Raw genomic sequence first — 27,787 nt, forward strand, 5'->3', positions numbered from 1 at the left:
TCTCCTAAACAAACCTACCACACTCACTAAGATTAAAAAGGAAATCAAAAACCTCCCCCAAAAGAAGAGTTCAGGACCAGATGGCTTTTCAGCTGAATTATATCAAATCATCATGGAAAAACTCAAACCAATCTTTCTCAAACCATGCCACACAATTGGAGAACAGGGAAAGCTCCACAATTCCTTCTATGAAGCTAGTACCACCCTAATTCCAAAACCAGGCAGAGATGCCACAAGAAAATAAAATTACCGGCCTAATTCCCTGATGAACTTAGATGCAAAGATCCTGAACAAAATCCTCACAAACCAAATCCAACAACACATCAAAAGTATTATCCACCTTGATCAAGTGGGATTCATCCCAGGAATGCAGGGGTGGTTGAACATATGGAAATCTGTCAATGTAATACACCATATAAACAAGGTTAGACAGAAAAACCACATGATCATTTTGATAGATGCGGAAGAGACCTTTGACAAAATATAATATCACTTCCTGATCAAAACACTGGAGAGAATTGGCATGGTTGGTTCATATTTTCACACAATAAAGGCTATATACAAAGCTCCTAAAGCCAAAATAATACTTAATGGAGAGAGATTGGAGGCATTCCCATTGAGATCAGAAACAAGACAGGTGTGTCCACTCTCACCTCTGCTGTTCAATATAGTACTGGAAATCCTAGCTTAAGCAATAAGACAGGAAAAAGAAGTACAAGGGATGCAATTTGGAATGGAAGAAGTTAAGTTAGCTCTATTCACAGACAATGATTCAATATGTAAGAGACTCCATCCAAAAACTCTTGAAGGTGATTAACTTCTTTAGCAAAGGAGCAGGATACAAAATCAATGCACAAAAGCAGTAGCCTTTCCATGTGCAAATGACAAAGGTACAGAGAAAGAAGTAAGTGATATTGTCTCATTTTCAATAGCAACAAAAGAAAATAAAATACCTTGGATTAACGTTAACCAAGGAAGTGAAAGATCTATACAAGGAAAACATAAAAACACTCGAAAAAAATGTAGGAATACTGGAGAAAAGGGAAAGAACCCCCCCCCACCCACCCATGCTCCTGGATAGGCAGAATTATTACTGTGAAAATGGCAATCCTCCCAAAGGCAATATACAGATTTAATGCAATTCCAACTAAAATCCCAACATTGTACTTCACAGAGTTTTAAAAAAATGATCTCAAAATTCATATGGAAAGGCAGAAGACCCCAGATATCTAGGCATATCCTCAGCAAAAGAAACACTTCTGGAGGCATTACCATACCTGATCTATATTACAAAGCCATAGTAATAAAAACAGCAGGGAACTGGCGTAAAACCAGGAGTATAGAACAATGGAATAGAGCCGCGGACCTGGATTTGGGTCAAGCGACTACAGCTACTTGATATTTCACAAAGGCCCTAACAATATAGGCTGGGGAAAAGACAGCATCTTCAACAAATGGTGCTGGACAAACTGGATAACCATACCAAGAAATTGAAACTTGATCCACACATTTTGCCATGCACCACACTAAAGTCCAAATGTATCAAAGACCTCAACATAAGACCAGAAACTCAGCTACTACTGGAAAAAAAAATAGGAGGAACTTTCCATGATGTAGGAATGGAAAAAGACTTCCTGAACAAAACCCTAGTAGCACAGGATCTTAAACAATCACTCAACCAATGGGATCACGTGAAGCTGAGGAGTTTCTTCACAGACAAACATACAATAAATGAAGCCAATAGATTACCCACAGAATGGGAGAAAATATTTGCTGAATATCCAACTGACAGAGGCTTAATCTCTAGAATCTACAAAGAACTCAAAAACAATATAAAGTCAAACACAAAAATGGGGTAAAGAACTGGATAGGCAGTTCACACAGGAAGAAATACAAATGGCAAACACACACTTAAGAAAATGTTCATCATCCCTAATAATGAAGGAAGTGCAAATTAAAACAACTATGAGATTCCAACTTACCCCAATAAGGATAGGAAACACTACAAGATCAAATGAAAATAAATGCTGGCAAGGATGTGTAGAAACACACACACACACACACACAATTTCATAGGCTTTTGAAAGGCACTAGAAAAATTTTCCAAGGTCTCTCAATATCGAGTCTTCTGTTTTAGTGTGTGTATCATGTATGTGTGTGTGTGTGTGTGTGTGTGTATGTTTGCATGTATGCATGTATGGGCAAGTGCTTACATGCCTCACAGTATTAACACATCAAACTTTCTGCACAGGGAAATGTTTTTCACTCTGCGGTACAAGAGGGAACATGCACAAGCTGTGTTTGATCACTTGATGAAAGAGAAGAGAGACTGTGAAGACAGAATATATGAAGAGGAGCAGAGATTTAGAAGACTCTTGACAATGAGGCAAAATACTCTGGTAAAAATTCAAGTGAGTATTCTTTGAAAAGGTTGTAAAATGAAAGAAGTATAATGACAGTGAAGTCAGATTCTCATTTGATGCATTTCTTACTCATGCTCATGTGGCAGTAACATGTTTTAAAAGTAAGTTTGTTCACATATTAAATCTGTACCTTTTCATTTTTTCCCTAAGTAATTAGGACACTTATTCAGCAGGTTATGCTTTTCAACACATTTTATATACTTCATTTTTGGTAGGTTTATATGTGCATATGTATCGTGTGTTTGCATATCATGCATGTATTTCATGTGTGTGGGTGTGGGCATGTACAAGTCATGTGTACAGAGAATAACTTTTCAGTTTCCATCCTCACTTTCCACCTTGTCTGAAACAGAGTCTCTCCTTGCTCACTGCTCCATTCCCCAGGGCAGATGGCCTGTGAGCTTCTGACGGGTTCTCCAGTCTCACCTTACGCTGAAATGACAGACATTAGACTAAAGTGTCTACCTAATGTGGGTTCTGGGGATCTGAACTCAGGTTCTAATGCTTTCATTCTATGAGCTTTATCCACTGAGCTTTCTCTCCAACCCCATTTATACATTGTAATCATGATGGAATAATGCTTCTAATTAGTTTTGGAACAAACATTCTTTATATATATTTGGCTTTCTGAGGTAGGGTTTCACCCAATCTCAGGCTGACCTGGAATTTACTATGTAGTCTCAGGTGGCCTCAAACTCACAGAAATCTTCCTAACCTCTGCCTCCTAAGTACTGGGATTAAAGACATGTGCTACCACACCCAGATTGGAATAAACACTTTGAATGTTATCAGCCACTTTTTTATTATGAGAATATTTTACATTCTATAAAAATTGTATAATATTTTAAAAGAAGTAAATCACACGAGAAAATGTTTCTCTTGCATATTTTTAATATTTTTATTAATGACACTTCAAAAATCTAAAAATACTGTCTACAGACTATAACAAATAATATGCATTTAGTTCAATGATTATTACTACATTTACAATTTGCAATAATGTTTATTTTTACTGTAATGGGCTAACAAAGTTTTGAAAATAAAATTTATTTTTGACATATAAAATGAGAAATTTCTCAAAAATAAACAACTTTCCTTTATTCAAACTATTTCTTGGAGACCCTTTTAAGTTATATATAATGTAATATATTCTCATCAACTTAAAAAAAAAATATTTATTCAAGGAGAAAAAGAGAAAACGTATGGATACATCAGGGTCTCTGCCACTGAAAACTAACTCCAGACATATGTGCCTCTAACCACGTGTGCATGCGTGTGCATGTGTTTCAATTACTTTATAGTGTTTTTAAATAGAGTTAACAGCAGATGTTATTCAGTTGACAGAATATTTGGTATGAATGTACATGACATAGACACATAAGTGGGTAAATGAACCCATAACTTATTTGTTGTTACTATTGTGATACATCCTATGACAAAAATTATTAATAAAATAGTAATAGTTGTGTACATAGTGGTTGGGCAGGTAACATTCTTCCATTTAATACAACTGTTACATAGAAAAGATGTATCTTTGTTTTGGTTTTTTGGTTTTCCCTTAAAAAAAAATGAAAATAATTGGTGCCATCTAGTGGCAAGAAATGATGCCTCCTCCACTGTGGATGGATTCTGAGATCTCTGATGGCCAAGTGGCGGGTATGTGACCTGTAAGTGGACTGCGAAGCTGAGACTGACCAACATTTCTCACAACAAGAAGACTCAAGTTATCTGGTTATATAAACAGCATTCCGAACATTATTCTTTATGATATCTGCAGAATAAGTTCTTTGAGTTCAGCTGTATTTCCACTTGTACTGGTACAGGGGACATAGTGGGATCTCAGTGACCAGTTATTGACTGATGTTTCAGCACATTCATGGAGTAATAACACTTAGTGAAATGGAAAAGAAAGGTCATTGTGAGAGAGAAGTCAACATATCCAATAGAACCAGTTCCTAGTTTATTGAGATTTGCAGTTTTTAAAACAAAAATCCATTACTAGCCTTCCATTTCCCAAATATATCCACCCCTGGCCCCTGCAATGCACCATGTAGCTTCAGTTCTTCATTGTTGAGCGTTGTCTCCCTCTAGTTTAGTATTGGTGTTTGTTGTGCACTAGTGTCCTGCAGTCATGATCACTTCCCAGTGAGAACAGTGACTTCTCCATCAATTTCCTCTGTGTCCTGAAAGCTCAGAAATGATCTTGCACAGAGAAGGCAGTCAACAAATATTTGAAAAATGAGTGGATGAGTAGAGGCATGCTTGAATGGATGGATGAACAGATGCATATCTGGATAATTTTGTTGTGCACATGTATGATAGTAGCTGGAAGCAGGAGGATTTCAGTGATCTTTCCATACTGCACCAGCCTGACATTCCAGATGCTGATAAATCCCCCTCCCACTCTTTCACCGCTTTGTTTCTTTTTCTTTCTCTCCTCATCACATATGAAATATTTACTATCCAGTCTCTCCCTTCTAGTAGAATGATTATAGTCTCTATTGCTTTCTAACCTTGAAGCATTCTGTGAAATATTTCAATAATGCTTACAAATTAATTAATTTATATGGCATTGTCCCTTAACTGTTTCTTGGATAGGTCTCTTTTGTGAATTTACCTTATGTGAACAGAAGCATGGGGTTTACCTTGTGGGACATTCAAAGTGATTTCTGTGTCTCATTATTAATGATTGCTTTTGGTATACTGTATCAGGTACTAGATGTTATTAGAGACAAGACAATTTGATTCCCCACAGCAGACCTGACATTATTATTGCTTAAAGTCCAATATGCTCATAAATGCGTACATACCAACTTCCAGAAAAATCTGTGAAATGGAGGAACTGACCAGTGAATTTCCCTGGCGAGAGTTACTTGCTTCACTGTAAACATTTTAATGTAACATGAAAGTTTCTAAAATTAGGAATATGGGTTACATATTTAATATTTCCTTCAATGGTGCTTCTGGTATGATTAAGTATCACACAATACTGCAAATTGGAAACATCACATTGCTATTTCTTGTTAATTCGTGAATCTTAAAACCTGTGGCACTTTGAGAAATGCATGTTTGAAGACTGGTGAGAAGGATGCTCATGTTGTATTACAGAACCCTTCATGTTTGACCAGACCAAGAGCTTCAGTGATCATGAGATCTCGAGATATTCATTGATCTTCTTCATTTGTCAATGATCTTTTATCAATGATCCTCAATGATTGAGATCAGGAGAGAGTGGCACAGGAATGTAAGGAGGGATAGAGCATAGAATGAGTGATTCCCAAATGCAAACTTAGTATATTTTGAATGTTTGTTTAAGCATGAGACATAAGACAAATATGAGGTTTCCTGCTCATTGTATCTAACATTGCATCACTTCTTGATGGCCCAGAATTATTGTGAATACAATGGTAAGACATGAAATTTGTTTGGGAGCCTTCAACAAGCTTGCCCAAGTTTTTCTCAGAGGAAGGCATTACATTTTCCATGTAGTCCTCTTAAAAATGTCAATTTTAGATAGAATCTGTTATAGGAAGAATATAAGCATGACAGTAAAATCCACCACACACAGACATTATCTAAGCTTGGAACATTTCTTATGGAAACATTTTTGACAGTAATGCTAATTACTTCTTCGATTTTTTCTCCAATTTTTCTTATATCAGTATTTAAAATCTAAGCCAGGCGTGGTGGCACATGCCTTTAATCCCAGCACTCGGGAGGCAGGGGTAGGAGGATTGCCATGAGTTTGAGGCCACCCTGAGACTACATAATGATTTCCAGGTCAGCCTGAGCTAGAGTAAGACCCTACCTTGAAAAGCCAAATATATATTTGAAATCTATGTGTATCTAAAACATATAATTTGAATGAAGTGGAAATTTTACATAACAAAATTACATGATATTTTCATCTCTGCATCTTGGTTACTTTTCACTTATTCTTTTCTTTCTTCCTTCCTTCCTTTCTTTCTTTCTTTCTTTCTTTCTTTCTTTCTTTCTTTCTTTCTTTCTTTCTTTTTTTTTGAGTGTGTATAATATGCATTAGCCAGCACTTACCTACCTATCTTTCTTCCTTCCTTCATTCCTCCTTTCCTTCCTCTGATTAGCCATGTTAAATTTTTGGATTCTCATTGCCTTTCCACATACCCCAAACTTTGATTTAGTTGTATAAATGATTTGTCTCTAACTTTGTTAATTTCATAATTTTCTATAGCAATTTTTCTGTCTGGTTTTAAAATATTTTCTTCATATGATAATCAAGAATAAATTTTTAAATGAACAAGAATTTTCCAAATGCAATTTGGAAATTCCAACATATAGTACTCTTATTTAATGTTTTTAGCAAAATATCAATTTTGTGATAACTGAAGGAATTTCACTGCCTTGAGGCCTGTATTTAGGGGGAAAGGTAATTAAATAGGTAGGTAAAAAAGCAATTACTTAGAAGACATTTTATCTTCATCAGATTAGGAGCAGGATGGAGGATGTTATCTAAATATATATATTAGATGGTCTTTTAATTTTCATGGAGTTACCAGTTATTATCACTACAATTTTTGTTTCATAGGTAACATAAGGAAATAAATGAATGAAATCTTTAACTCAACATGGTTAATATCCACAATGGAAAGTTTTTATACTCCAGTCTCCTTGCTTTGTCACAGATTTTTTTTTAAACAAAAATATTTATTTACTTGAGAGAGTGAGAGAAAATAGGCACATCAGGGCCTTCTGCCACTGAAGACCATCCCCAGACACATGTGCCACTTTGTGCATCTGGCTTTGCATTGGTACTGGGAATCAAACCTGGACCATCAGGCTTTGCAATCAAGTGCCTTTAACTACTGAGCAATATCTCCAGGCCCTTTCACAGATTAAAAAATATATTGATTAGTTTTATTAAAAAGGTGTACTCTTACATCCCCTCTCCCCCACTCTCATTCTACTGAGTTCCTCCTCCCTCCTTAGTGGGGTTATTGGTATTCATTATGGTATCTTAAATGGCCTCAGACAGTCTCTGTTAGGGCTGGGGACCTTGCCTCAAGCTAAACCCACACACTCTGAGCTTCTCACAATCTTTCTGCCCTTTCGTACACAATGTTCTGTGAGCTTTGGCAGGTGTGTTAGAAATCTGATTTAGTGTTTAGTTGTCTATCACCTCTGGATCTCTGCTTTGATGAGATTTGAGTGACCACAGTGTCTGTCACCATCTCCCTGGATCTGGTTTTCAGGCTAGCCATGAAAGCAGCATTGTGTCACTGCCCAGGCAGATGTGGTGAAGGTGGGCCATCTCATGGTAGATAGTTGGCTATCTATTCTTGATATAGTGATGAATCCCAGTTATCCCTAGTATTCTCTACCATCTTTTAGATAAAGCAAATTCTCCAACCAAAAGTGAGCAGTTTGGATTAAAGGTGATAAGCATAGTTTTTTTTTTTAAATATTTTTTGTTTATTTATTTATTTGAGAGTGACAGACACAGAGAGAAAGACAGATAGAGGGAGAGAGAGAGAATGGGTGCGCCAGGGCTTCCAGCCTCTGCAAACGAACTCCAGACACGTGCGCCCCCTTGTGCATCTGGCTAACGTGGGACCTGGGGAACCGAGCCTCGAACCGGGGTCCTTAGGCTTCACAGGCAAGCGCTTAACCGCTAAGCCATCTCTCCAGCCCATAAGCATAGTTTTTAGAAAGGCTTATTGATGTGCATGTCCACTCTTCTTAGCCAAAGAGTAGTCAGTGGAGATTCTCTCTGGAGTCTATTAGTTTCTTATTCTTTGGAATCCGTTTTGGTTCCCAGAATTAGATGAGCATGCCTCATATCCAATCTGAGAATAGTTGGTTGCCCATATATGCTGTGTGCCACTACTGCACAGGTGTGTAGTTTTGCCTGGTTGGTTTGGCAGGAACCCCTGCTTGTTCACTCTGTTGGCAACTGTTATTTCTCATCAGGGCTCACAGCACTTTCCAGCACTATGAGGACTACTCAGGTGGGAACTGGTTTCCCTGTCAGTTCCAGCATGGCCTCTTGATGTCCTGTGATCATAGGCTGTGGTATCCTCAGCAATAGGGTCTTACATTTTGGCTCTGGCAGGTAATAAAGTTACCTGCTTTGACAATAGCCTTCATTATTTCAGGGATATCATGTGTCTCCTTGACCAACACCTTACTGTGGAGGGCAACCTACTTCTAGCCCTGGGATTTACCAGCCAAAGCCCATGGTTTTAGGGGTAAGCTTTTGCCACCTTCTATGGAGCTCTTCTATGCAGACTCCATCCTCCTTATTGAGGGTTATATCTTATAGAACATTATAGAGGAGAATCATTTCTGTGGAATTGATTCATGTTAAACATTAGTTTGCCCTGTCACAGATTTTTAAGAGTATATTTATTTTCCTGCTTGATGTTTTTTAGCAGACCCTGTCATATATTTTAGGTTAGCTTACTCAATTTGTATAAGCTTATAATTATTGCACAATTATTAAGCCTATAATTTTATAAAATGACATTTTCCTTGTTTTAAAGTTAATATTAATTCCTAGTTTTCTGTACATTATAGTAATTTAATTTTATACCCTATAATTTATATTTTGACTTTATATGTCCTCTGAGTAGGGGTTTGCTTTCATTGCTGTCAGTTACACAAAGTAGAGACATCCTATTCTATCTAGCATTAATATAACTGTTTCAAGTGATTAAATGCACTCCTAAATCCATTTTCTATTAATTATCCAAGTGGTGGGTTATAGAAATGGTTTAACAGTTAAGGCACTTGCCTGTGAAGCCTAAGAACTCAGGTTCAGTTCCTCAGATGTACAAGGTAATATATGTGTCTGGAGTTCTTTTACAGGGGCTAGAGGCCCTGACATGCCAGTTCTATCTTTTTATCTGCCTTTTCCTCTCTTACACACACACATAAATCAATCAATCAATCAATCAATCAAAGTGGTAAGTCAAAAATATTTGTCTTGCATCAGTAATATGGAAATTTGTCCTCTTTTACCTCTGTTGCCTCACCGTGGTTAACTGAGCCAAACATTATTCCTTTAATATCCTTAATGCATTGCTCTTGTTTTCACTACATAAATTGTGTATGACAGTGTTCGAATTTATATTGGATCCATATTATCAATGGCTATTTTTACTGTGTTCTGCATAGTTTATGAGTTTTCATATTTGTTGATAATTTAGCACTGTTGTATATCCTTCAGAGACATTAGTAATGATACATCTCCTAGCCATATATGTGTGTGTATGTATATATATATATATATATATATCTCCATTGTTTTGTCACCATAATTGTGATATAACCTTAAAAGTTACTGTTTTTACTGCTCATCAACATGCCATAGAATATTCATTCACTCTTTGAACTTGACATTCTTCAATTCAAGTGTGGAAAATTTTTCTTATGCTTATGCCTTTCATGATTATTTTATGTTTGCTTTTAGATTTATCTTTTATATTATTTCTGCACTGTATTATGCCTTTTGTTTTCTGTACTAGTAGACATCTTTTTCTCTTTTCATACTTGAATTTCCAATTTTTTTAACATTAGTATAAAGCAACTCTTTGAGTCTCTAGGATTTTGAGATTGTCCCCTTTCTAGTACATAGACTCACTGAGAGGGCTCTACTTAAGCAGAAACTTAAAATAGATGCAGAATGGATCACACTGATAGCTGAGAGAAGAATACTTACTCTTAGGGACAAAGGCTTTTTGACAGGCTACATGCCTACACAATCAATGAAGAGCAAGCAATCAGTTAAGGCAGCAACAGAAAAAATGGTCCCAGGGCCAGACCCATAATGTGAACCATTTATAGGAATTTGACATTTACTCTGAATGAAGTGGGAAGATATTTCATGTTTTGAACAAGGGATTAAGAAATTGTAACTTATGTTCTGAACTGGTTTGGAAATGGAGCAAGAGGTAATGGTACCTGTGGTTATGTGAATTAGATGTCCCCCATAGACTCATGTGTTTTGGATCTTTGACCCCCAGTTGGTGAACATTTGGGAGGTGGAAACTTGCTGGAGAAGTTATGTTCCTGGGGGTGTGCTGAGAGGTGTTGCAGCTGACTATATCACCCCTCTATCATTGTTAGATCTCTGCTCACTCCCTTGCTGCTATTTTTCATCTGCTGTGGCAAGGTAATGATGTTCAGCCTCTTTTATGCCATACTTTATACCATCCTCATGGAGCTTCCCCTTGAGACTATAAGACAGAATAAACTCTTTCCTTCCATGAGCTACTTTTGGTTGGGTGTTTTGTCCCAACAACATGAAGGTAGATACAACAGTACCCATACAGATGACAAACACCAAATACTACCAAGGGTAATGCATGCTTTGAAATCATCTTGGATTACAAAAATAGTTGGTACTTTAACATGAACAATAGAGATCAGACAGAAAACAGTCATATAACTTACTATATGTTACAATCAAGACAAAGCTCAATATTTTGTGTGTGTTTCAGGAAAACAAAACTTAAAAAAGTTATACTGCAGCTGGGTGTGGTGGTGCACGTCTTTAATCCCAGCACTCAGGAGGCAGAGGTAGGAGGATCTCCATGAGTTTGAGGCCACCCTGAGACTACATAGTTTATTCCAGGTCAGCCTGAGCCAGAGTGAGACCCTACCTCAATGCCCCCCAAAAAGTTATACTGCAGACAATTCATTAGGAAAAGGAAAAAGATCTATGGTGAACAATGCAATAATATTCTTAGTTTACTAAGAGTTCTTACATATTAAAAAGAAATATAAAATATTCTAGAAACTATATAAATCATTTCACAAAAACAAGTACACATGTTAAGGTACTAAATATCCTTGATAGTATCAAGATCTAGATTCATGTAATCATGATATTCTCTAATATTAGCTAAGAATCATCATTGCTTCATTGAGAGTATAAATTTCTATATTCAGACTGGTGTATGGCTCAATGGCATGTGCAGGTCCTGGTTCCCATTCCTAATAACACAGAACAATAAAAAATACTATATATTCTTTTAACATGGAAATTTAGTGGTATGCAATCAAAACCTCTTAGAATGCATACTACAAACTATGGATCCACACTAGGGTTATATTGTGTGCAAATTATTATTAAAGCTACATGAAAAAAGTTGGGCGTGTTGGCACACGCCTTTAATCCCAGCACTCGGGAGTCAGAGGTAGGAGGATTGCAGTGAGTTTGAGGCCACCCTGAGACTCCATAGTGAAATCCAGGTCAGCCTGGGCTAGAGTGAGACCCTACCTCGAAAAAAAAAAAAAAAAGGAAAAAGCTACATGAAGATGGTTATTTAGGAATTTTCATATAAGTGCTCTTACACTTGTACTATACACATGTAAGATAATGTTGAGAATGTTGGGTCATCATATAGCACAAAGTTCCACTTGAAAAGTTAATTCTTGATTTCTAAAGCAGAAAGATACATGAAAAATTTTCAACAAGTATGAAGTGCTCAGACAGCCTGAAACAAGATATTAGTCTTATGGAGGATAAACTGAAATTCATTAATGATGGCACACTTTACAGATGTAAGTTACAAACCAGTTCAGTCCTGTATGAATCAGAAGTGATAAGTCACTAATGGAATTAGTTGGAATGAAGATTTAAGAGAGACCAATGTCAGGTATGATATGATATATAAAGAAAAGAATGGCCTTAATCAATATGCTAAAGGAAATGGTCCAATTTTACTTAACTGGAAAAACTCATGATGACATTTACAGTGGAAATAACTTCTGAAGACTCTATTTCCTAAGAAAAGGACCAGTTTTGGACATGTTGGAGGAGCATGTAAATAGACAACTTTACTCATTAATCCAATATGTGAATGTTGAGATTCAGAGAAGGAATATAAAATCTGAAAATCAGCTGGTGTATTAATAGTTGAAGCCAGGAGAGTACAAGAAAACATTGAAGATAATTGTTTAGAAAATATCTAGAAACAAAACATACATATGCTACCAGCTATGCTATTGACTCTGAGCTCTGTTTTCATATATTCATCTTGATGAGTACTATGACCAGTGCTTGTGGACTCTACTTTTATTTTGTCACCAGGCTCCAAGTTAGGTTCTTGTCAATAGGCGACACTACATAAAGACCAAATTATTAGAAAAGAAGTGTATTCTTTTTTGCCTGCTTGCTGTGGGCTTTTCTGATTACTGTGAACTTCATCTAATGAGGAAGTACTGCTTTCACATAACCACTCTTGTGACATCAGAATCAGCCAAGTGAAGCTCCCTCCTCACCTATTTCCCAGCCTTCTCCCACATGATCTTCAAATGCAGAGACACTATTATCAGTTAAGAAGTGGGGCTTCCAGCCAAAGCTGAGAAACACAGTCCCGATTTGGCCATTAAATTCTCCACTGACAGAAAGAGCAGCTTTAATCTTCTGCTGAAGTGATAAAATAGGTTACAGGAAAAGGCATGGAAAATTGAGAGGTGGTAGCTTTAAGAATACTGAAGAACTTTAGTAATAGTATATAGTATATATTTTAATTTGTTTATAAAATACATATCCCAAGTATACTTTTCAGCAAAGGAGAGGACAAGGTTGAATAAAAGATTACATTATATGCCACATGACATGGTTTTGCTTAATATTTAATTTCCATTTCAGTTGGTAAAACTTTCAAAGAAGAAGATAAAACTTCACTGATGTGTGCCCTTCCAGAGCTTAACACAGTGTTGAGGACATAATTACTCCTTGATATTTGCAAAATTAAAGTCCAAATGAAGGGATGCATCTCCTAAAAGTGAAAGAATGAACCGTATTTCATCCTGCTTAAGCACCTGTAAAAGATGGATTTCCCCATCCACCCATCCATCCATTTATTCATTTTGAAGTCATGTGTTGACTATCTTTGATTATACATAGTACATTGGATAGAAATGCATGATACTGGATGAAATGATACTAGCACAGAATTTAGTAGTGAAATGAAGATGCATTGAAAGGAAGGATTCCAGACTTTTTTGTTAATATAAACAGAAATTTATGACTGTAGGTGTTCATGGTGAGAAACATTATTCAAATGTGTATTTGAAGTTTGTGACTTTGAAAACATGATAATTAAATAGTCTAGAGGCTGAAACATACATTTGAAACTGGATTTCATGAAATTTTACACACCTCTTAGAGGATCCATGTAGCATTTAATACTCAACTGAATATATGAATCCAAAACTCAAGGAACAAAACTTTGGTAAAGATATAGTGTAGAAGTTATAAGCATAGTAGTACATCAGACATTTCAAGATATCATTAAAAATAAAAGGAAGATTGAAAAGAAATATAAAGACACATCCAAGGTTGAGTAAGCATGAGATGGAAAAGAGAACAAGAATAGAAGCAAAAGGCTTAGAGGCTAGAGTCAGCAAGTGAGGTGTGGGCTTTTAGACTTCTGAGATGGTGGCATTCCAGGCGATAGCAAAGTTGGCAGGGTGACTAAGAGTATGAATGGTTAATGACACGTGGAATTGAAGTTAACTTGATTTGAGTAAGTCCATAAATTCTAAGATTAAAATGTTGGCTAGGTCATCTAGATTGATATTGAAGTTAAACAAAGTAATGGTGGAATGAAGCTCAGATAAAGACAGAGACTTCAGACCAAATTCTTCCCTAAGCATAAGAAAATAACCAGAAGTCCTTTAAAATGACAGTTTAATGGGGCAATTAGAGATATATTATTACCCTTTAATCAACACAGATTCAAAACAAGGAAAAGTTTTACATAAGTTTAAGGAAATCCTGTGTGGAAGCCATAATGAAGTGCTCAGGTTGTTTCAAAGTACAACTTGACCTAGCACAGGAGACTGTGAGAATCTTTCTTTACTTTCATTTTAGTTAATATAAATAGTTGTACCTACCATTCTGTAAAGTGGATGGAGTATAAATGCCTATGCTTGTTTGTCAGGGAGTGGAACTTCCAGAATTCACATTAGAAGTTTTACATTGGGAAAACTGCTGAGTTTATTTAAGAAGCATATATTGGCTTCCTACTACAGAAACTTTTTTTTTGTTTTGTTTTTTTGAGGTAGGGTCTCTGGCTCAGGCTGACCTGGAATTTACTATGTAATTTCAGGGTGGCCTCGAACTCTTGGCGATCCTCCTACCTCTGCCTCCCAAGTGCTGGGATTAAAGGCGTGCGCCACCACGCCCTGCAGAAACTATATTTTTGATTCTGAAAATCACGGTCCTTTACTGAGAAGCATAAGAAAGAATCTCATGCATCATGTATATATTGTTCTGCTAAACAGAGTTAATCAAAGGACATATATGAAAATACAGTGTCTATGGACTAGGTTCACTGGTAGTACATTTGCTGAGTATGCATAAGGCTCTAGGTTCCATAACCAGAACTGCAAATGAAAACTTAACTTTTAAATATTACCATGTTTCTATTCCTCTAAAAAGTTTTAAATAAAAATTACTCAGTTTTCCAGAACCTGCTAGGGTCATTACTAAATCATTATATTATAGTATGCTAAACATGAATTTCTACATTAGTGACTATAGTGTAGTTAAGAACTTTGAAAATATTACACCTAATACAGGCTAAGCTGGTCTAGATGGTATAACTCATTTGTCTTGTTTTGATTATTATCTTAATTAAAAAATGCTCTCATTATCCTGAACACTTTCCTTTAAATGGTATGAATTTCACCTGAGTTCTTATCTTCAGGAAGGTCACCTCAGCTTGCTTTCAAAAAAAATTAATGTTGCAGAAGTGAGATATCTATAGAGTTATAATGTTCATAGTTCCATCAGTCAAGAGATAATTTTCAGTTACTAAGAGTTTCAAGTGTTCTGTTTCTTTACACTGTGGGAAAGAAATAGAAGAATCAGCCAGATAAACAGGAAGATAAGAAGGGGAGAGAGGAAGACAGAGAGAGTCCCTGTGTTTATAATCAGTTGTCAGCAACATCCCACTGAAGTCACGGTGTCATATATTCCCTGTTAGAGTTAAGATTTTTGAATCTAGTACTTATGTTCTGACAAGCATCACACTTTCTTACTATCCTGTGGGAAGTATTATTGTTAACATTACCCAAATCGCTATCCCACTGTCTGCTTTATTTGCTTGTAGAGAACATGTGTACCTGACCTCCTAAGGGAGCTGCATATCTCAAATTTGGGTGCCATGATAATAATAACAGTTTGAGAGAAAATGAAATAGGCTATAAAGAGGAAGAAAATGGAAAATATAAAGTATTGTACAGTGTCATGTTCATTTTCAGTACTATATAAAATAATGAAAATGCTTTTTGATAACCTTTGTTGATTTTTATAATATGAAACACACTTTATGGAAAAAGACAATGAATGCACTAAGCAAAAAATTAGTATACATATTTTAGCTTTTGACTCGGTTTTTCAGTATTGTCTCTAAGTTTAGATTAGAATTGAATTGGTGAAAAAGAACAGCTTTAAGTTGCTCTTTTTTGGGAGTTTACATGTAAGAATTATCTCCTTGATAAAACAATTCAGCAAGGTATACTTGAATTTTGGAAACATAAACTGAGTGACATTGAACAAGACTTTCATGAAATCACTCAAATTTTTTGTTGTTGTTGTTTTTCAAGGTAGGGTCTCACTCTAGCCCAGGCTGACCTGGATTTCACTATGTAGTCTCAGGGTGGCCTTGAACTCACAGCAATCCTCCTACCTCTGCCTCCCAAGTGCTAGGGTTAAAGGTGTGTACCATCACACCCAGCTTCACTCAAATTTTAAGTTACACAACATGAGATTATAGTAGTTAACTTTCTTGTAAACCTGCCACCCTGAACATAAATTTTAAAGAGTTCTCAATGAATAGTAAAGAACTAGTTTATTATTACCACTGGCCCTGGGTTCCCCTTATTTAGGTATCCCCACAACCTCTCTCAAAATTGATAATTTACTAGAAATCTCACAGAATTCAGGAAGCCTTCTATTGGCCTTTGGGAAAGTAGACTTAATAGAGAAGAACAAATGCTCAATGATAGTCCAAATCTTGTGTAATTGCCCTCCTGAAGTTCAAAAGTAAACATAGTACAAATACACATACACACACACATACACACACACATTTTTTCACTAGTAAATCAGGATTATGTACACAAGGGATTCTTAGCTCATACATATGAGAAAATAGTATCTTCCAGTTTCATCGGGATCTTCTCTCAACACCACAACTGCCACCTATGTGACAGGGGAGGATATTGTGAAGAATGATGAAGTAGGAGAAAGCAGTACCATAATATGTACCTCTAAGTATAGATGTCTTTGTGTCCGGCCATTGACGTCTTGCATTGCAGTGGCACTATATCTAGAGCACACACAAGCTAAGTTGTCCAGCTTCGGGCTAACAGAAGTCAGGAAAGCATTATACTATGGAGACAGTCTCCTCTCAGAGAAAGAGTACAGTTAAATTTAGACAGGGCAAAACACATGGTAAAGCATCCACGAGGAGTCTATATGCACTGTTTCACTTTTCCCTCTCCCTGAGGAGTCAATAGTTGACAAGTCAGTATCTCAAGTCAAATGATATCTGATTGTCATCTCAACTCCAGGATTTACATATTTTATTTTCTTGGGAAAATTGCATAATTTCTTCAAAGGATAGATTTTCATTGATCATACAGTTATTCAAGATAGTCATTAACCATTTACTTCATTGCCTGGAATGTGGGGGCAATCTGTAAGTGTTGCTTCTTGTACAGAGGTTAATATTTATTTACTTTCTGCTGTGACTCGAGTATTTATCCTTACCAAAATCACTTTGGAATCCATCTTATTTTGTAATACTAAAGTGTATACACTTACAGAAGCTTTTGGACCATGAAAGTTCTTTCAACATGGGTAGGGCTGATGCCATAAATAGGTCAAGTTTCCCCCTTTGCCTCTTTATTCTCTTGTCTGTGGTTATGCAGCAAAAAGAACCTGGTCTTATTCTAGCATCTCCATTTATAAATTCCTAGTTTCCAAACCATGATAAACCAAACTCCTAGTCATTATCAACTCTCTAGTTTCAGATATTGTGTTATTGCATCCCAAAACTAAGAATCTTAGCACATAAATCAATAAAAATACTCATATTTTGCATGCCAAAATTATCACACACACACACACACACACACAGACAAAGTTGCTATATATTACATTCATCTAATCCCTGATGGAACATCAGAAAGCTTCATATGACATTTAATGATTTTGTATCTATATATTATGCCAGAAATCTGTGAGAAAACAGACCAGGGTTATTCAGGGGCAATCATGAAGCTTATTGCTCAAGAAGAATGTGGTCAGGTCAAACTGTATCCCTGTAATTAGGTATTATATGACCTGGATAGAGAACCAGATGATGCCAGATGACTAAAAGAACATCTTGTGTTAAATATTACTAGAAAGGCCTGTGAAAGGAAAAGAAATTATACATATAAATGGGTATATTAAAATGAATCTTAAAAACATTAAACACAAATACACTTATATCAAAACGAACACATCTCTATCTAGGTCATATGATACCAATTGAGGGCTAACTCTAGTGTCAAAATCTACAATTCTGATAAAATACAGCAAATTTAGTAATAAATATATGTGCAGAACAGTATTACTGAATCACCCAATCAAACTCAAAAGTCAGGATAAAAAGGAACTGTAAGATAGTCATGTATGGTGGAACATAAACAAAAGAATGTTAGATATCTTTATGAGTGCTATAATGCCTGCAACAATCTTGTTTGAGAAGATTGCATGGTACATTTTGAAATCTAAAATAATCTGGAAGACATGGGAAACAGATTACTGAGGTATATTGAGATATATTGCTGAACTTCTGTTGTGCTCACTGAAGGTAATTAAGTAGTGATGACTAGTGAAAAGGACTGGAAATTTAAAGGAAGAAGATACTTAAGAATAGCTGATGGGACTTCCGGTCACAATAGCGACTGCCTAACTGCACCGCACCTCCCAGAGAAAGAAAGGCAACACATTAAGTGTTCACTGGGTCTTTTAGGGGAGAGAAATCTCTAATAGATCATCAGTGGGAAGGCACAGAAGGGATAAAAAAACTGATTCCCATGCTTGAAGGTAGCTCACCAGTCCTGTAACCTCCCCCCCCCCGCCGTCCCCCCCCCCCCCCGCCGTCCCCTCGCCCCTACCCGCCAAGCAGCCAATGTACCCATAGTCCCAGCTTCAGTTTACTCCCACTCTTACTGTAGGAAAGGGGACCCAGGCCAGCATAGTTCCACTTGACTCACTGCACACAGGTAATTGCTCTGCTGCCCCCGGCCACTTGTGATCTTGGGCAGGCTCTGCCCACTTGTTCACTCGAGCTCAGGCTCCATTATACCATCTGCCCACCACATGCACACTGCCCATATCCCCTTGTGAAAGTTTAGCCTGCTCTGAAAATTTGCCTGATTACTGATCTGGCTGCCCACCCATCCAAGTGCAAGCTCAGGCCCATTCCATCTGCCCACAGGAGCTCAGACTCACTCTGCCCACTACAGCTCAGACCCAATCCCCTGCCTGTCTGCCTTGCCTGCTGCCCTTGGTTTCTTACTGCCTGTGAGCTCAGACTGCTTTGGTGTCCTAGTGTCCTGCCATGCACAAGTTTAGGCTGCTTCAGTGCTGGTGCTTCAGCGTCCCTCTGTGCATGAGCTCAGGATGCTTTGGCATTCCCACCACATGAGAGCTCAGGCTGCTTTGGCTTCTCTGCCATGCATGAGCTCAAGCTGCTTTGGAATTCTGCCAAGTGAGAACTGTACTGCTTCAGCATCAGACCTCAGTCTGCTTCAGCTCCTGGCTGTGTGAGCTCAGGCTGATCCACCCAGCCATGTGTTAGCTCAGGGCCACTCAACCCATCTGCTTGCCTGCCGGCTAGCTCAGGCCAGATTCCCCAAGAGTCACTACTTCTCCAGCCCATCAAGACCACAGTCCTACTCTTCCTGCCCAAAAACTGTGATGGGCAGACCAATCACAAAAGAAAACATGGAAAGTCAAATACAAGTAAATCCAGTAAGATCACCCAGTCCTACAATGAACATCTCTAATCAAAACATAGAAGAGACATTGGGATCAGAGCACCAAAATGAAGCTATGAGCAATGCAACCCTGACCAAGCTACTGGTGGAAGTTGCAGGAAAGCAACAAAGGAACGATAATGGTGTGGATGCTAGGATCACTAGACTAGACATAATAGATAAGAAAATGGAAGGAGTTTAAAGACAGTTAAAAGATATGAAGGAGAATTAATAAAAAATAGTGGACCACAAAAATCAGCTAGTGATGCTAAATGAAGACATAAAGAAATTCAAAGATGAATTCCAAGAAATTCAAGAAAATCAAAAATGATGTGAAAAGGGAGCTCGACAGAGGGATGGAAACTATACGTAGAAATGTTGTAGAAAATGCAAACCTAATTGAATAAGTCCAAAACTCTCTAGAAGCTCTCAAGAACAGAGTCAGCCATGTGGAGGATAGAAACTCTGATCTGGAAGACAATACAGAAGAAACAGTTCAAGAGTCCAAAAGTTTCAATGAGTTCAAAAATTTCTGTGAACAGAAAATGAGGAAATTGTGAGATACCCTTAAAAGTCCTAACATCTGGATCATGGGAATAACAGAAGGAGAAGAAATTCAGACCAAAGGCATGGAGAATTTATTTAACAAAATAATTGAAGAAAAATTTCCCACTCTCTCAAAAGAAAGGCCTATGAAGATACAAGAAGCTAACAGAACTCCAAACAGATTGAACCAAGGGAGAAACTCTCCAAGAAACTAAACATTGACACCAAAGAGAAAAGCTTAAAAACAGCTAGGGAAAAACAGCACATCACTTTTAGAGGTAACCCCATCAGAATTACTTCAGACTTCTCAATGGAAACCCTGAAAGCCCAAAGGACCTGGAATGGAACACTGCAACATATAAGAACCTATGGCTTCCAACCCAAACTACTTTACCCAGCAAAAGTATCCCTCATAATAGATGGTGAAAGAAAAAACTTTTCATGACAAAACTCAGCTTTACAATTATATGAACGCAAAACCATACCTACAGAGAGTATTTCAGGAAATTCTCTACACAGAAGAATCAAATAATCAACCTAAAATGTCTACAAGAAGAAGATCAAAATAACCAAACTCAGAGAAGTCACAAGAAAATTCAAGGTCTATGAAAACACCAAACCACATATACCAATACAATATGGCAGGTATCAAATCAAACCTCATAGTCATTATCATAAATATTAATGGCCCTAATTCACCCATCAAGAGATACAAGCTAACAGGACGAATCAGAAAATTAGACCCCTCAATCTGTTTTCTTTATGGAATACATCTCACCTCAGAGTGAAAGGGTGGAAAACAATATTCCAAGTAAATGGGAATAAGAAACAAGCAGGCATAGCTACATTAATATCAGATAAAATAGACTTCAAACCAAAAATAATCAAAAAAGACAAAGAAGGCCACTTCCTACTTTCAAGGGAATTATCCATCAAGAGGATATCACAATCATAAATCTTTATGCACCAAATACAGGGGCACCACATTTCATAAACCAAAACCTACTTGACAAGAAAATAGAAATAACCACCAACACCATCATATTTGGGGACTTCAATACACCATTATCAGTAATAGACAAATCATCCAAACAGAAACTCAACAGGAAAGTAAGAGCTGAACAAAACCATAGATCACTTAGACCTATTGGAGATTTACTGAATATTCCATCCCAAATCCACATACTACACATTCTTCTCAGCAGCCCATGGAACATTTTCTAAAATAGTTCATATACTGAGTCACAAAACCTGCCTCCATATATTTAGGAAGATTGACATAATTCCCTGCATGATATCAGGTCACAATACAATATTGCTAGAAATTAACAAAAAAAGACACAACAAGAATCCCATTGGCACCTGGAAACTGAATAGCATACTTTCAAACAATAAATGGATAGTCAATAAAATAAAAAATGAAACCAAAATTTCTAGAAATGACTGAAGATGAGAACACATTGTACCAAAACTTATGGGACACAATGAAGGCGGTCCTCAGGGGAAAATTCATAGCACTAAGTGCCTTCATAACAAAGACAGAGATCCCAAATCAGTAACCTAACCATCCACCTAAAGGCACTGGAAAAGCAAGACGAATCAAACCCCAAAAGCTCCACACAGAAATAATTAGGATCAGGGCACAAAATGAATTAGAAACAGAAAACAATGGGGAAATTTGATGAAACAAAGAGCTTGTTCTTTGAAAAAATCAACAAGATTGACAAAGTCTTGGCCAATTTTATCAAGAAAAAAAAGAGATGCTTCAAATTAACACAATTAGGAATGAAAAAGGAGAGATAAGAGAGATGACAACAGACATAAGTGAAATTGGGAGAATCATCAGGACTTATTTCAAAAAACCTCTACTCCACAAAATTGGAAAATTTGGAGGAAATGGGTAAATTCCTGGATACATATCATCTATCAAAGCTAAATTCACATTAATCTCCTAAACAAACCTATCACACTCATCAAGATTAAAAAAGTAATAAAAAACCTCCCCCAAAAGAAAAGTCTAGGAGTAGATGGCTTCTCAGCTGAATTCTACCAAACCTTCATGGAAGAATTCAAACCAATCTTTCCCAAACTGTGCCACACAATTGGAGAACAGGGAAAGCTCCCCAGCTCCTTCTATGAAACTAGTATTACCCTTATTCCAAAACCAGGCAGAGATGCCACAAGTAAAGAAAACTACTGGCCTAATTCCCTGATGAACTTAGATGCAAAGAAACTGAAAAAAAATCCTTGCAAACCAAATATAACACATCATAACATTATCCACCTTGATCAAGTGGGATTCATCCCAGGAATGGGGTGGTAAAACATATGGAAATCTGTCAATGTAATTCACCACACAAACAAGGTTAAACATAAAAACCACATGATCATTTCAATAGATGCTGAAGAGGCTTTTCACAAAATACAACATCACTTCATGATCAAAACATTGGAGTGAATTGGCATGGTTGGTTCATATCTTAACATAATAAAGGCAATATACAAAGCTCCTAAAGCCAAAATAATACTTAATGGATGGAGACTGGAGGAATTCCCATTGAAATCAGAAACAAGACAGGTGTGTCCACTCTCACCTCTGCTCTTCAATATAGTACTGGCAGTCCTAGCTCAAGCAATAAGGCAGGAGAAAGAAATAAAAGGGATACTATTTGGAAAGGAAAAAGTTAAATTACTTCTATTCACTGATGACATGATTCTATACATAAGAGATCTTAGAGACTCCATCCCAAACTCTTGAAGGTGATTAACTCTTATAGAAAAGTAGCAGGATACAAAATCAATGCACAAAAATCAGTAGCCTTTCTATATGCAAATGACAAAGATATCGAGAAAGAAATAAGGGACATGGTCCCATTTTCAATAGCAACAAAAAATAATAATAAAATACCTTGGAATAACATCAACCAAGGAAGTAAAAGGTCTATACAATGAAAACATAAAAATGCTCAAAAAAGAAATTGAGGAAGACTTGAGAAAATGGAATGACCTCCATGCTCCTTGATAGGCACAATTAACATTGTGAAGATGGCAATCCTACCAAAGGCCATATACAGATTTAATGCCATTCCAATTAAAATCCCTACAGTGTTCTTCACAGAGACAGAAAAAAATGATCTCAAAGTTCATATGGAAAGGCAGAAGGCCTTGGATATCCAGGCATATCCTCAGGAAAAAAAAATACTCTGGAGGCATCACCATACCTGATCTAAAACTATATTATAAAGCCATAGTAATAAAAACAGCATGGTACTGGCATAAAAACAGTAGTATAGACCAATGGAATATAATTGAGGAAGCACACTTTGGGTAAAGCAGCTAAAGCTAACTTGATATTTGACAAAAGTCGTAACAATATAGGCTGGAAAAAAGACAGCTTGACAAACTGGATAACCATATGCAGGAAATTGAAACTTGATCCACACTTCTCACCATGCACAACACTCAAGTCCAAATGGATCACAGACCTCAATATAACACCATAAACTAGGCTACTACTGGATGAAAATATAGGAGGAAATTTCCATGATATAGGAATGGAAAAAGACTTCCTGAACTGAACCACAGTAGCATAAGATGTTAAACAGTCACTCAACCAATGGGATCACATGAAGCTGAAGATTTTCTTTACAGACAAGCATGCAATAAGCAAAGCCAATAGATTTCCCACAGAATGAGAGAAAATATTTGCTGAATATCCAACTGACAGAGGCCTAATCTCTAGAATCTACAAAGAACTCAAAAATCTAAACAATAAAAACTCAAACAACCCACTCAAAAAATGGGGCAAAAAGCTCAACAGGCAGTTCACAGAGGAAGAAATACAAATGGCAAACACACACTTAAGAAAATGTTCATCATACCTAATCATCAGGGAAATGAAAATTAAAACAACTATGATATTCCACCTTAACCCAGTAAGGATAGCAAACATCAAAAAATCAAATGAAAGTAAATGCTAGCGAGGATGTGGAACCCTCATCCACTGTTGGTGGGAATGTAAGATGGTACAACCACTTTGGAGGGTAATATGGAGACTCCTAAAAATCTTGACTATAGAGTTACTAAGAGACCCAGTTATTCCCTTACTGGGCATGTACCCTAAAACCTTCAAGTGTCAGTCCAGAGAGATTTGCCCAACCATGTTTATAGCTGCTCAATTTGTAATAGCTAAGAGCTAGAATCAACCCAGATGTCCATCACTAGATGAATGGATAACTAAGATGTGGTATATCTACACAATGGAATTCTACACAGAAGTAAGAAAAAAAGTGACACAGTGAAATTTGAAGAAAAATTGTTGAACCTGGATTCTCGGTGATTGCTGCAGTCTCACTCATCTACAGCACCTAACCTGCATTTACCCAAGATGCTGACATACCCAGCAAGAATCTTGAGGCCTAGAAAATAGGGTGGGTGGGGAGGGAGTGGAGGGCAAGGGGGGGGGGGGTTGGAGACAAAAATATAGACCCAAATGGCAATGGTACCATAAATTTCTACATCCTAAATGGCAGACCAAATGGTTGAACCTTCACCAGGCCCTCTCCTTCCCTCTCTCTCTCCCCCCCTCTCTCTCTCTCTCTCTCACACACACACACACACACACACACTTCTCTCTCTCTCTTATATTAGTTATTTTTTTCTTTCTCACTTGTAACTCCCACTACCAGCATGTGGCTATCATCCACAATGAGCTTTTGATCCGAGACACTAGCAGGCAGATCACTTTCCACCTGTGAATATCTCTCATTTCCTTGTTTCTTTTCTCCTGTTGTACTCTTCTACCTTCGTTCTGTTGTTTTCAAGGCTATGTCAGTCCATTTTCAGTTCCTATAATAAAATAATTCTGAGTGAAGAAAACAGAATTGTTTGGTTCAAAGCATTGGTTGTTGAAAATTGAACATTATGATACCCTGTGTTAAGCCTCTGGTTTCCAACATAGCAGATGACATCATGGCAGAAGTGTGTGCAACAGAGTATATGTGGCCAAACAAAAATAAGGAAGTAAGGGGGAAAGCTCGTTTTTATGCAAGCACCTTGTCTCACAAGAGCTAACCATGGTTCAAAGAGAACTGCATCGATCCCTTCTGAGCAAAATGTCCTCAATAATCAAGTGTCCTTGGACTAAACCCCACTTTCCTTTTAGATTCTAACATTCTCAGGACTGTTGGGGACCAAGTTTACAATACATAAATCTTTGTAAGAGGCATCTAAACTATATCCAATCATAATAAGTCTACTGTAATTACATTACTTTTAAATTACATTACTTTTAGCTGGATAATCCAGAGTAATCTTCCTATAATAAGAACTTTAGATTAAGGAGCTCCATCCTGAGCTCATCTGAAAAGTCCTTTCTGCTAATAAACATACTTAAATTAGATAACCAGAAAGTGGTAATCTGGGACATAGATGCTATTTTTAATCCATAAAGAGAAGTCCTAGGCCATATGTGGATCTCTGATCTAGAGCATTGGTAATGTCATGATAAATATTTCATTCAGAGCCTTGTTCTAGGGAGAATGTTATTGCCACCCTGCTCCCTCCTAGAAATTATACACAGAGCTGATAAGTCGGTATCATAGTATGTTACCCTAGGATTATGATCTTAACTTTTGACTGCATCATTCCATATTCTTAAGAAATTCTCAAATTTCAACTTCTTTATAGGCCACCATTGGATTCTTGACTTATTATACCTAACAAGAAAATGGGTTTGGTAATCTACTAACAGACATAAAAGAAGGATCCAATGCTCTATCATATCAGAAGGATATCAGAAGGATCAAAGGGCCCAGTGGCAAGTGTTAAATGCTGATAATTTCTATTAAATGCTTTAATTTTTTTTAATTTTGGCTTGAGCTTTCACTACATCTTTATTGTAAGCACCCCATTTCACTGTGAATAAGAATGACAAGTAATTACTGGGAACATGCCACTCGGGCTTTTAAACTTCAGTGGGTGGATCATTCCTGGTAGCCTAGAGCCGGAAACTGTGAGCTAAGTAGGCTTCTCTGGCATTGTCCAAGTGGCTTTCATGGCAATTTCTTTGGAGACTTGAGGGCTATTTTGAGAAACATTCTAGCAGAAGCCTGGGAACTTTCAAGCCAGGATTCCTGCAGCAATAGACATCTGTACAATAAGCCTTGTAAACTGTAGTGGACCCTGTACTTCTTCTCACTTGGTCAGGAGGAGCACTTGCCTTGGCATCCCTGAAGAAAGCTTGTAATTGGTGGAATGAGTTCTCATTTAAGCCTGTGATAAAAGGCTTCTCCCAAATATTTTGTAAGTGGGTTGGGGCGGGGGCTCACTTTCTTGTTCAAAGGGTGAACGGGCTGAGCTGCTAACTAGAAACTGAGACAGTGAAGCAAAGGGCAATTAACAGTGGCAGCAATGGAAACAACAGAGGCAGCAGCAGCAAAGGGTAGCTGATGAAAGCAGCAGGATTCAGAGGCAGTAGAAAAAGGGTATGAAGTACAAAAGATGAGAGATCGGGAGTGCTGGTCACTGGAAGAGTTTCAAGGAACTACCAGGGCTTACAGTATGAGGTTATTGACACCCAAGGCCTAAATGCTGTAACCCTAGCTAGTCCAGATGCTGTTAACTACTGCAGCCATTAGCTGCTACTGAAAGCCAAGGATTTCACTAACTGCCAAATGCCAGGCAATTAAAGTTCAGAGCAATAAATAACTAATATGAGCACCTTGAGATATAGATCTCTGGTTTCTAAATTTGGGAGCCATTTAGCCATGACCATTTGGCACTCAAGGGCTCAGGGTCACCACACTAGAAAACCCAAGCCTTGCTTACTCCTGAATTCCATGAATAGAACAAAAGAACCCCAGTAGCTCATTGGTAATACAACTATATGAATAAACTTGACCTGATCCAACATTATTTTTCCTTCCCCAAAGAAAGATCTTTAGGGTACATTTCTGTACATATTATCTAATATTTTGTTTATAAAAACTAACAAAAATCACATTTGATGTAACTGTTATACCATTACAGATCACACTATATGTGCCTCAATACTCTTTCCAGATTTTGTGTCTGGTTATACGTCTAGAAGAAACATAATGTGTGAGAGTGGGTTTTAAAGAAGATAACGTTCCTTTGGAGAGGATTAACATTAAGACAAGACTTTTATAGATTCCTCATGTGAGAAGAGAGTAACCACCTTGAACAGGAGAGAAAGAGCTGGCTTAGTTGACAAAGGAAGACAGGTGTAGATGAGCTAAGTGGCACAGTGGAGGGAAGACCAGGTGGAATCTAGTCTTTCCATTATTGCTTTTCATCAGCCTACTTGACTGCAGCCAGGCTCTGAGAGCAGGAGTCAGTACTTTCCTTCTCCCCTTCCCAGCCTCATACTAGCTAATCTTGCAGTTACTTCTCATCTGGAATCAGGCAGGGAAGTGGTTTTCCAATTTAACACAAGTGAAAATAGCATAGTCCAGTAGGAAGTTCAAATCTTAGTCTCTGAGAAATTGTCTTCCCTTATAGACTAGTTAAATTCACTTTCCCTTTTGAGGATTGGCTGAAAGAAAAAGTAACAATCTCAATACCCCAAGGTAAAGTTAAGCAAGGAAACATAGGAAGGCGGGTTTTCAACTGATGAAGTCATATGTACATCTACAGACTTAGACCACCATTGTGTCCTTGTTTCTGTTCTAGAAACAGCAGAATTAGAACATAGACACTTAAAAAAAATCATTAGCCAAATTTTGTCTATTAAAAAGACTTCCTGAGATTGTTAACATATGTACCTG

The 27,787-nt window shown here is 37.3% G+C and overlaps 1 protein-coding gene across 1 annotated transcript in view; it reads left to right on the top strand.

Moving 5' to 3' along the window:
- Nucleotides 1-27,787, top strand: part of Ccdc178 (coiled-coil domain containing 178) — a 612,453-nt gene that overhangs the window by 244,286 nt on the left and 340,380 nt on the right. Inside the window, exon 18 of the mRNA XM_045134754.1 lies at nt 2,252-2,411. Within this exon, the coding sequence (XP_044990689.1) occupies nt 2,252-2,411 (160 nt within the window). The remainder of the gene's footprint in view (nt 1-2,251; nt 2,412-27,787) is intronic.

The sequence above is a fragment of the Jaculus jaculus genome, chromosome 15 (genome assembly GCF_020740685.1).
Source record: "Jaculus jaculus isolate mJacJac1 chromosome 15, mJacJac1.mat.Y.cur, whole genome shotgun sequence".
Classification (NCBI taxonomy): domain Eukaryota; kingdom Metazoa; phylum Chordata; class Mammalia; order Rodentia; family Dipodidae; genus Jaculus; species Jaculus jaculus.